Genomic DNA, 11,552 nt, shown 5'->3' with positions numbered 1-11,552 from the left:
GAATTGTTTTAGACAACCATACACATACTGATAATCAGTTGGACATATAATGCACATGCCAGATCATATTAATATTCAATTAAAATACTAGAGACATCTAGGCATGCACAGAACACAGGCCAACCGGGAGAGAGGAAGAACAGAACTTACCTCTGTGGTCTTTGAATAAAAACCTTGTCGCCGTCTTCTAAGGTTTTCCGACGACGTCCAATTCATTATCAATCTCCTATTGTACAACCTTCCCTCCTCCTAGGCCCATCCTTTAATCCGCAGTAGAAACCCTAACAACAAATCCCTCTGTTTTCCTTACAGTTTTCTCTCTCTGTTTTCACGTCCCTCTATATGCTCACTGTTCGTGAATAGGGTTGGTGCTTTTAACTCTAAGCAGATTTATAACAGTATATATAGGCATATATACCCTGCGTCTATTTACATTAGAGATGGACACCCAACTAAACCCTAATCAGCCCAATAACATGGTCCATCAAACTAAAACCCTAATTTACATTAAAATGAAATACATTAATAATTTAACCTAACAGAACATTTAAAAATTTACAACTAATTTAATTAAATAAAAGAACATAAAAAAAAAAAAACAATTAACCAATTAATGAAAATAATTAGACAAAAACAAAATAATCAATTACACAACCAATCCAAGTAAAGAAAACAATTAACCAATTAAACACAAAACAGAAACCACATAACACATATAGTCACGTAAGCACCTAAAATGCACAAAAATAAAAAATGTAAATTCCAATTATATCCTTTACAAAATTAGGAGTATTACAGTTGAGGAGAGGTGGCAACGTCGGATGTGTTTGAGGATAGGTGGTGATGGCTGTGATTGAGGAGATAGTGGTGACGGGTGGAGAGAAAAATTAAATGCTAGGAGTAGTTCAATGGTTGAATAGGTTAGGTGAGAATGGTAGAAGGGCAAAAGTGTCATTTTAACATTATGATATTTTACAATTAAAATTAGTTAAATATTGACGGGTAATTTTTTCTTTTCAAACCTTTTAAGGGCCTGTTTGGATCAAAATTTTGTCAAGGGGTGTCTTTGTCTAAAAAAAGGTCCAACTTGTATATGAGTGTCATTATGGTTAACCTTAGAGGGTATTGTTATAATAAACCCTTTAATTAAAGAAAAACTGAGATGTTTCACCTATAAAAAGATATTAAAAAAAAAAAAATTTAAAATGGCTAAAATCATAAACCTCCGCTATTTTCAAATTCTTATCATAAAACTCCAACATGTTTCAGAAAACCCCTATATTTTAAAAAAGTGATCATATTGCCCTAATATACGTGACCGGTTAACCAGGTTATGAAATAACAAATTTAACCCTACTATTTATTGTTAAATTAAAAAGTAAAAATTATTTTTAAAATTACAAAAATACACTTTAATTAAAAAAATTATGCCCTCTATCGCTCCAAACTCTCATCCATTTCTCTCTAAAACATAATTTATGTAATTTTAAAAGGTATTTTTGTAATTTTAAAAAATAATTTTTAATTTTTTAATTTAACATTAAATAGTAAGATTAAATGTATCATTTCATAGTCTGATTAACGGGTCAGATATAGATATTGGGGTAATGTAATCACTTTTTAAAAGTGTAGGAAATTTTTAAAACGTATGGAAGTTTTATTATTAAAATTTATTGACTTCCTACTTAGGAAAACCCCGCAGACAACTGAGACTCCGTAAATGTCATGGTTATTTCATCATGGCCCATTTCTTTGTGCATGTTCATTTTGTAAATAAAGTTTTTCTTCGCATAAAAAATTTAAAAATATATTTTTTGCATTTGGTCGATAATAATATATATATATATATATATATATATATATATATATATATATATAAAGATTATTTCTAAATTTTCTTAATGTTTGATTTACATACTTGAGAATAGTTTATATATATATATATATATATATAAGATTATTTCTAAATTTTCTTAATGTTTGATTTACATACTTGAGAATAGTTTTTAGAAGAGTATTTTTCAAATTGAAAGCTTTTTTATTACTCAGTTTTATTATAATAATTTGTATAATACTACAATTAAATTAATCCTGAAATTGTTTTTATGTTTTTATTAAGTCTGAAAATTGGATCTTATCAAAAAATTGAACGAAGCAAACTCTACAATATATATATTTTGTTTTTATTTAAAATTTATGATATACAAAGTTTAGTTTTTCTGAAAGTGAGAAAATTTTAAAATAATTGAAAAAATGATTTGATTTTTTTGGAAAAAAGTTCCATAACAAGTTAAAAATAAAAAATTTAAATGCTTAGAATATTCTATTTGGTACCCAGCCTTTTAAAAAGCACCATAGTCCACTTGAATGAGCAAGTCCACTTGGTAAAAAGAAAACTTAGCCTATTTTCTTTTTAAATATATTAACAACTGAGGCTTTTTTAGTAAATTCTCCGAAATGCCCTGCAAAGAGATTCCCTCGCTATATCCCTCCCTTTTCTTTTATTTTTCGAATTCCATCAATACAGACCTTTTTCTTAAATTTATTTCCACTTTTTCTTAAACCTTTTGCTTAAATTGTACGGAATCAATGGCCCCACTACAACTTCAAATACAATGAATGCCCCTTTTCTATTAGCAAAATAACTCTTACGCTAAATAATTACAGTGAATTACTGAATTTATACTTTTAATTGATTAATTATGTAAAATAAATAAAAAAAAGTGGAGTCATCCACTTAATTGTATTTGATATAAATAATTTATTAAAAATTATTTGATTAGACAATTCTCTAAAAATATTTAGTATATGTATCACTACTTTTCCTTTTATGTTTCTAGTTCCATTAACATTTACTATGGCCGGAGCCCATTCAGTGAAACATTATTATAATCCCCAAATAAATCCATATTCACAGTTGAGCATAAAGCGTTACAATTTACTGACATGTCGAACCATAGTTCCCTTCATCGCGAAGCTTGCTTTCCGATAAGCGAGTTCATTCGCATTCCTACGTAAGGGAGTGTGGTAAAATCACCTTTGCGTTTCTGCTTTGTAATTTTTATTTATTTGTAAGTAGTCATTACCTCGTTGGTTTATAAAGAATACGGAGTAATTGACAATTTGTCCCCTTAAATTCTCTTTACTACTTTATCCTTTATTGGGTTTAGTACATAGGAGATGCTAATATGTTATTGCACTTTAATTTTGTGATCTAATTTTTTCATTTGATATGTTTTTTTAAATAAAAACAATCCATTTATTATTTTAATTTAGGAGGGTTTATGCGAATTATGAAAATATATATATATTTTTTCGAATTAGGTAATTGTCTTAATGTGAACGATTATTGTTCATTTGAAGAGAAATTGGCTAGATATTGCAAGATTCTTAGCACCAAAAGTGCTTTTATTTTATGCATGAAATTTTTTTATATTTTATTTTGGAGTAATAATCATATTATTTTTATATTAAGAAAATTAGGTGCATCGGAAGATTAGTTTTTCGAATTAATGAGTATAATTATTGTTTTTTCTTGTTGGCAAAAAACTCACATTCATTTAAAGAATTTTAACTATAACCTCTTATTTTGGGTTTGGGACTTAGAGAAAATACTAGACTCCTCAATAAAATAATAATTTTTGCACTGTCAATGGATTGAATTTTGATCTCTGAAATTACAATTTAGTGGTGCAAAATAAAATCCCTCAAGAATTTAAGTTGAGGTGTGTGAGTGTTTTTTTTTTTTTTTTTTTTTTTTTTTGACAAAGTAAAACCATAAATAAAATAGAATGAATTTTGATTCAAATGCAATTCAAATTCAATATGATAAATCATATATAGATTAAACATTTAATCCGATAGTATATTAATTAAACAAATTAAATATAAATTATAATAGATATGATTGGAAAATAATTCAAGCTGACATAATATAATATATAATATAGTACAAATATATTATCTAGCTTTATAATATATACAATTCACATAGTATTAAATTGTTTTAAGCATTTTTTAATCTTTATTCTCCCCCCTATTTTTTATTTTTAACAAAGTCAAATACCTAAACTTTCTTCTCAATTTTATTTTAGTTAATTTTTCGTTGTCTTAACCGGTAATTTCTCTTTCTTTTTCATCATTATCATTTCTTTTGACACTATTTTTTTTTTACAGTTTTTTATTATTTAAAGATTAAATTATTAAATCTAATATTCATTTAATAAATCATATAAGAATTAATTTGTATAAATAATATGTATGTTTAGTCCAAATTCCATCAGTTGGAGATCTATTAATCAGATATATAATTGTGAATAAACAGTTACCTGACTTTGGAAGAGAAAGCGACAAAGGGTCAATAAGTAAATAACAAAATTGCAGATAGGTCCTTTTTACTTTTTAGTTTATAGTTTTAGAAAACTATATAAATTTGAATAGACAATTACCTGACTTAGGAAAAAACAAGGTTGAATACGTGAAATGTTTGGATATTAAAATGGCAAATTAGGGGCACAATTGTTATAACAATTAACAATACTGATATTCCCGCCAATTATCCCATCCTTGCTAATAATTACTCCCTCCGCTTTAGTGTAAGTGTCATTCACAAAGAGTTGTAATTTTTAAGAGAAAATGTGAGATCATGTATTATTTGTTTAAAAAATTACTATATTATTCTTTTAAGTTTAAAATATTAAAATTTGAAATTTAAACTGAAATGATATTTTTTGAATGATGTATATTATTTAAAAAAGTAAGATGAACACTTATTTTGAGGGGAACAAAAAACGAAAAAATGACACATATTTTGTGACAGAAAGTACTAATTTGTTATCATCATTACTATGTACGCCTTTCATTTTTCCAATTTCATTTATCCAACTTTGTCACATACACAGAGTACAAATCTATCAACTTTGCTGTGGATTTTCATCTCTCTCTTAAGGCTGTACAAATTCGCTCTCAGTGACGACAATGTCTGGCCGTGGCAGAGGTCGTGGTGGCCGACGAGGCCAGCAACATCGGCGGTATCAATCGGGGCGCGGCGGAGGAAGAGGCCGAGCTGGCGGCGGATCATACGGCTCTCAGGCGCCGGCTAGAAATCCACAGGCTGCTTCGCATTCCCGTCCAGCATTCTCACAACCGGACCCCCAAATGCCATCTTCTTCGGCATCCATGCCGTCGGCGGCGGAACCTCTCGGCCGCGATTTCGGGGCAAAAATCACGTTTGGATCTGCGGCGCCGATTCAGGATTCCAACTCCTGTACAACCACCGATTCAGGCTCCGAATCCGGTACAACCACCGATCCAGGCTCCGACTCCGGTACATTGTGGGTACCGGCGGCTGCGCCGCCGGCTTCTTCCAAGGCTCTGCGGGTTCAGTTGAGGCCGGGGTGGGGAACGGTCGGTCGCAAATGTGTTGTGAACGCTAATCACTTCCTAGTCGAGGTCGCCGACCCAGATCTTCACCATTATGATGTGAGATAACTATTCACCAGTATGTTTGGCTGGTTTGCATCCTTTTATTGTGGTTAAATTATGAATCTTCTTGATGGTTTAGGTGTCAATCAGTCCTGAGGTTTCTTCAAAGGAAGTATGCAGAGACATAGTGAATACACTGGTTGAATTGTATCGTGAATCACACTTGGGCAAAAGGTGGCCCGCCTATGATGGCCGTAAGAGCTTGTACACAGCAGGGCCGTTGCCCTTCTCTTCAAAGGAATTTTTTGTCAAGCTAGTTGACAAAGATGAGCCGACCAGGTAATTGGCTCTCTTCACATTAATTTTTAATAAAATGAAGCCTCCTGCATGTCATAAACTATCAATTCTTTTTATATTATATTTTTTTTAAGCCATATTCTTCACTTTATTTGAGTTTAATGAAACAATTAATTAATTGCAGGAAAGTCTGGAAAGAACGTGAATTCAAGGTTGCAATTAAATTTGCTGCCAGGGTTGAACTCCAGTTTCTGAAGGAATTCTTAGCTAGCAGGCAACTTGAGGCCCCTCGGGACACTATACAAGCTCTTGACGTGGTCCTGAGAGCAACACCATCAAATATGTAAGTAACACAATTTAAATTTACTTTTCTGTTGATATTATATATATATTGTGTTTAAAGAACAAAGGTCTATATGTGGACGTTAGAAGGATTTTAGGCTTATTCATCAAAGCTTTTTATTCCAGTTATTCAGTTGTTGGAAGGTCTTTCTTTGATCCGAAACTTGGAGGTACTGGGTATCTTGGTGATGGTTTGGAATACTATAAGGGATTCTATCAAAGTCTTCGCCCAACCCAAATGGGTCTCTCCCTTAATATTGGTATAGATTCCCTTAGTTTTCTGTTTTTACCTCTGCACCCTAGAATATATTGCAATCTTTAGGTTATTGACATTCTCTTGTTCTAATCAATGCTTATGTTCAATTGCGTTGGACATGTAATTGTCATGCAGATATTTCAGCAAGAGCATTTTATGAACCTATTCTAGTTTCTGAGTTCGTTGCAAAATATTTCAGCGTGACAGACCTAACAATGCCTCTTTCTGATCAAGACCGTACTAAGGTAGGTTCTTTTATCTAAGGAGCTTCTTCTAAGACAGATTAAACAGGAAACAAAAGTGTTATTATCAGTTGCTAATACCTAATACCACCCTCGATATCAAAATTAGCTTCTTTTTTTTCCTTCCTAATTTTGACATGGAAGGTATATAAGAATACGACATTATATTTTATTTAATTATGTGCATATCTAGTCTAAGTTATCTTGAATAGTTTTCAGGTCAATGCCATCTGATTACTATTTTTTTTCAGTATTTTCTTAGTTCAGGGCAAACTCTGGTTTTCTCTTTTCCCAATTCGTACCATATGTGTTTCTATATTTTGTTTGTGGCTTGTAGGTTAAGCGAGCTCTGAAGGGTGTTAAGGTGGAACTTGATCACAGGCATCATGTGAAGCGTGACAAAATTACAGGCATATCAGCTCAACCAATAAGCCAACTAACGTGAGCTCCTGATTTGTCTCTCTTTCATTCTGGGGCTGCTTTCATGTTTTTAGTGTTATATGGTAGTAGGGACAGCTTCAGAAAGTTTTGAAAAGTTAAAGTTATAATGTTTTAAAATGATCAGAGTATATAATACAAGAGGAGTATGGGATGAGTTGGTGGCTGGGTCAACATTTTTAACATGATCAGAGGATATAATACAAGAGGAGTATGGGATGAGTTGGTGGCTGGGTCAACATATGTTGTTTCCCTGTGCTGTGTTTTGGCTATATGTGAATGTCAAGGTTTTGGAACAATGCTTACCATAAGCGCTTGGAAGTAGTATTAATTGAGACACTGCTTTTAACTCCCAACATACATATGTTTTCACTAGAATGCTAGATTCACATGTTTAACATTTGAAGTCATATATCACTAATTAAATTAATGTACTTCTATTTGTTTCCCTTTGTTAATTCCACTTTTTATTTTCCCCTTCTTAAATAGGTTTCCTCTTGACACCGGAGCAACGGTGTCAGTTGTTCAATATTTCCGCCAGAGATACAATATTGTCCTTAAATATGTGTTCTTGCCTGCTGTTCAAGCTGGCAATGATGCAAAACCTGTTTATCTGCCTATGGAGGTTGCCCTATTTATGTTTGTTTCGTACAATGTCTGCTGTTTGTGTAATTGTCATGTTTGCTAGTTGTTGTCTCTGACCTTTTTATTTCACTATAGATTTGTAAGATTGTCGAAGGACAAAGATATTCAAGAAGGTTGAATGAGAAGCAGGTGAGTGCGTTGCTGAAGGCAAACTGTCAGCGTCCTAATGAAAGGGAAAGAAGTATTAAACAGGTATGAATGAATTTGTTTAATAATCTGTATCACATGTTGCTAAAAGATTCTACTCTTAAATATTTGATGACCTTAATCAATATATTTTTCTCTATTTAGTATTGGCTGGAGTGGTTAAAGCTACTGTAGTGGTAAAGCTTGTAATATGAAGTGTGGGGATGAGGGTTGAGTTTGAGACAGTTGGGTCTGTGCGCGCTATGGTCTTTCCACCCTCAATAAATAAAAGAACTAAATTGGTTCATGGTCATTTTTTTTTAAAAAGGGTGAAATAAGTAAAAGTTGAATTATTGAGTGTGATTATTGCTGTATGTTGCCTATTCCTGCAGATGGTTGCCCATAACAATTACAATAATGACAAGTTTGCAAATGAATTTGGGCTTCGAGTAAGGCCTGAACTTACTTCTATTGATGCACGAGTTCTACCCCCTCCAACGGTAAGTATTATTATTTTTAATTTATGCTGTGCGTAAAAAATCATTTCTCCTTGTGTGTTATTTTATCCTTCACCTCTGGTTTGGTTGTCCAGCTTAAGTATCATGATACTGGGCGTGAGGCCCGGGTCGATCCACAGGTGGGGCAATGGAACATGATTGGCAAGGTGAAGTCTCACTTGTTTGGTGGTTGCTAACTGGTGAAATAAGCTTATAGGGAAAAAATTGGATTCCTTGGACTACAGTTTTTACTAGTTCTACATATCTACTAGTTGATGACATCGAAAAGCATAACTTGAAACAGTCGTTATGCTTCTTACAAATAATGGCTTGGCTTGTTCTTGCCTTTGTTCTTTACCCTTTGTAGTTGTGATTATGTAGAAAATGGTAAATGGTGGCAAGGTAGACTTTTGGACATGTATCAACTTTTCTTCACAAATGAGACCAGATCTGGCATCTAATTTCTGCAATGGCTTGATTTCTATGTGCATCGAGAAGGGGATGGTATGGTTTTAAGTACCTTCGAAGGCTTTTCTTACTCTTAATTGTGCTCCATGTCCTTAATTTACAGAATTTTGACATTCGTGAACCTTTTGTGACAATTTTGCAAGGACTTTGAGAGGACGCCTTTACTTCCCATTCATTCTGCTAATCCTAGTTACATTGAGAAAGCACTCTCTGATATTTACATGAAATCTTCAAGCATGAAGAAACAACTTCAGTTGTTAATTATTATTTTGCCCGATTATTGCGGATCATATGGTTAGTCATAACTTTGAATTTTGTGGAAAGATGTGACTGCCTTTATAAAATGACATTGACTCCCACAGGAAAAATCAAACGCATCTGTGAAACGGAGTTGGGAATAGTTTCACAATGTTGTCAGCCTAAGAATGCATCAAAGCTTAGTAAACAGTATCTTGAAAAACAGTATCTTGAAAACGTGGCACTCAAGATCAATGTGAAGGTTTGTTCTCTATCACGTGTTCTAGTGCTCATCATTTATTCAGTTCAAATTTCGACTTTTTTTAATTTTTATAGTGGATGATAATTTTACTAGGTTGGAGGACGAAACACTGTTTTACTGAATGCTATCCAAGGAAGAATTCCTCTCGTAACTGATCGTCCTACAATTATCTTCGGTGCTGATGTGGCTCATCCTCAGCCAGGGGAAGATTCTATTCCTTCGATAGCTGCGGTATTTTGTCAGCCATACTCACTTATCATTTTCGCATTCCTTCAAGCATTGTATTTATTATGCTAAAAAGGCTGAATATTCATTTTACAGGTGGTTGCTTCTATGGACTGGCCAGAAGTAACGAAATACAGAGGACTGGTCTCTGCACAGCTACATAGGCAAGAGATCATCCAGGATCTCTACAAAACAACTCAAGATCCTACAAAGGGCATAGTCCATGGTGGAATGATCAGGTGGAAAAAAAAAAGCTTTATTTGTTTGATGTTTAATGTTTTTCCTCCTCATATTATTATGGTTTTATGGTTGCTTCTCTCTTCATGCTTGGCAGGGAACTTCTAATTGCATTCAGGAGATCAACGGGTCACAAACCTCATAGAATCATATTCTACAGGTTTATGCGCACTCTTGAATGGTGCAACTTATTAGAATTGATTTATTTACAATTTCTGATTAATTTTTATGACAGAGATGGCGTCAGTGAAGGCCAATTTTCTCAAGTTTTGCTGTACGAAATGGATGCCATCCGAAGGGTACTTGTTTATATGTTCTCCTCTTACCAGGACTTAGTGCCAAATTGGTGTCTCTTTTCAATTCTTTTTTTCTTACCCATGGATTTTATTCTTTCAGGCTTGTGCCTCATTAGAGGAAAATTATCTTCCTCCGGTTACCTTTGTGGTGGTGCAGAAAAGGCACCTTACACGGCTCTTTCCAGTCGATCATTCCGATCGCAATTCAACAGACTGGAGTGGCAATATTTTACCAGGTGCAAAACTTGCTTCTCCTTGTGGTTTATGTCTGTCTTGTCTTTTGTTTTTTTGGGAAACTATAGTCAACATTGGGAACTGTCTTGTGTTTTGTGATATCAGGTACTGTTGTGGAAAGGGTGATCTGCCACCCTACTGAGTTTGATTTCTACCTTTGCAGCCATGCAGGAATTCAGGTAAACTCAATGTGTTGGAAATCCTTGTTATAGATGTACATGTATAAAAAATGGTCGTGTGATAATTGTCATTGTTGTTTGAAAAGGGTACAAGCAGGCCTACACACTACCATGTGTTGTACGATGAAAACCAGTTTACTGCGGATGGCCTTCAGACACTGACAAATAATCTGTGTTACACGTATTTTCTTCCTCTCTGGACTAGTATATATTTCATGCATTGGAAGAACTTTTATTTTTAACTTCAGACTAGTTTGTGATATAATCTGTGAACTATTTTCTTCTTCCAGCTATGCAAGGTGTACGAGATCGGTTTCCGTTGGTCTGTACTTGATCTTTTGAATCCTTTTTCTATTTTATTATCACTGTAACCAATAAAATCTTTTATGCCTTCTGGTCCGAGTATTAATATCAATTTTTGTTACCTATCCAGTGCCTCCTGCTTATTACGCCCGTTTAGCTGCAATTCGCGCTCATTATTATATTGAGGGTGAGACATCAGACACCGCGTCAACAAGCTGTGGTAGGGCCTCATGGGAGAGGGACGTGGATGTCCGGCCACTTCCCGTCATAAAGGACAATGTTAAAGATGTGATGTTTTACTGCTGAATCAGAGTTGGTGCTCTCTATTCAGTAGTATGCTGTGAACATACTAGTTTTTTGAACATTGCTTTTTTGGCTAGTATGCATTGATAGTGGGTGGGTAGAATTTACATTTTCCTGAAGCGGGCGGTGTTTCATTATGCAATGTTTCTGATACAAATCTCATGTAAATTCACACTTGGGTAATCAGTTTTTGTGGCGGGATATAATTGAAATCAGAGGCTTTTGTTTTCCGTCTTTCTTTTTGCATCTTTTTAAGTTCAAAGAAATGGTTACATATTGAAAAGCCCAGCTTTAGTTGTAAATGGGTGATGGAAGAAGTGATGATATTTGGTTGGTTAGTGTTATATTGTCTTTTAATCATTGGTATGTATGTGAAATGTACTTTCATGGTCTATATCTCATTTTGCGTTGGATTTGTTTTGAAATTTTCTTGCATGGTTTGAAATTTCATATTCCTAGCCTAGATTTGCATAATTAAAAAATAAAATAAAAATGTCATTAATCTTTTCGGCATTGATTTTAGTTCTCTTTATTTGTTTAA

The 11,552-nt window shown here is 33.6% G+C and overlaps 1 protein-coding gene across 2 annotated transcripts; it reads left to right on the top strand.

Moving 5' to 3' along the window:
- Positions 1–4,862: 4,862 nt before the first annotated feature.
- LOC132269899 (protein argonaute 5-like) lies at positions 4,863–11,241 on the top strand. 2 transcript variants are annotated; one of them, XM_059771124.1, is made up of 22 exons: positions 4,863–5,451; positions 5,564–5,763; positions 5,906–6,064; positions 6,190–6,323; positions 6,455–6,564; positions 6,899–7,002; positions 7,489–7,624; positions 7,720–7,836; positions 8,163–8,270; positions 8,363–8,434; positions 8,649–8,771; positions 8,879–9,029; positions 9,098–9,234; positions 9,328–9,465; positions 9,556–9,698; positions 9,794–9,856; positions 9,932–9,995; positions 10,093–10,228; positions 10,332–10,405; positions 10,492–10,586; positions 10,696–10,727; positions 10,839–11,241. In XM_059771124.1, exons 1-22 carry the CDS (start codon positions 4,978–4,980, stop codon positions 11,012–11,014), a joined length of 2,946 nt encoding a protein of 981 aa, XP_059627107.1. In that variant the 5' UTR covers positions 4,863–4,977; the 3' UTR covers positions 11,015–11,241. The 2 variants fall into 2 exon arrangements, with proteins under 2 accessions (XP_059627107.1, XP_059627106.1); XM_059771123.1 differs by having other exon boundaries at positions 4,863–5,481.
- The last annotated feature ends 311 nt before the right edge of the window (positions 11,242–11,552 follow it).

This window comes from Cornus florida, unplaced genomic scaffold (assembly GCF_030987335.1).
Source record: "Cornus florida cultivar Cherokee Brave unplaced genomic scaffold, ASM3098733v1 CherokeeBrave_3.0.0_Hap2_Chr08, whole genome shotgun sequence".
NCBI classification, from domain to species: Eukaryota; Viridiplantae; Streptophyta; class Magnoliopsida; order Cornales; family Cornaceae; genus Cornus; species Cornus florida.
Note: the sequence above shows the minus strand (reverse complement) of the source record. Positions and strands in the feature narration are given on the sequence as shown.

Bases quoted from the DNA above. Each gene is read 5' to 3' on its own strand.
- LOC132269899 (XM_059771123.1), top strand. From the start codon at position 4,978: ATGTCTGGCCGTGGCAGAGGTCGTGGTGGCCGACGAGGCCAGCAACAT. The intron at 9,030-9,097 runs GTTAGTCATAAC...TGACTCCCACAG, and splicing joins CGATTATTGCGGATCATATG to GAAAAATCAAACGCATCTGT. The intron at 9,235-9,327 runs GTTTGTTCTCTA...TAATTTTACTAG, and splicing joins CACTCAAGATCAATGTGAAG to GTTGGAGGACGAAACACTGT.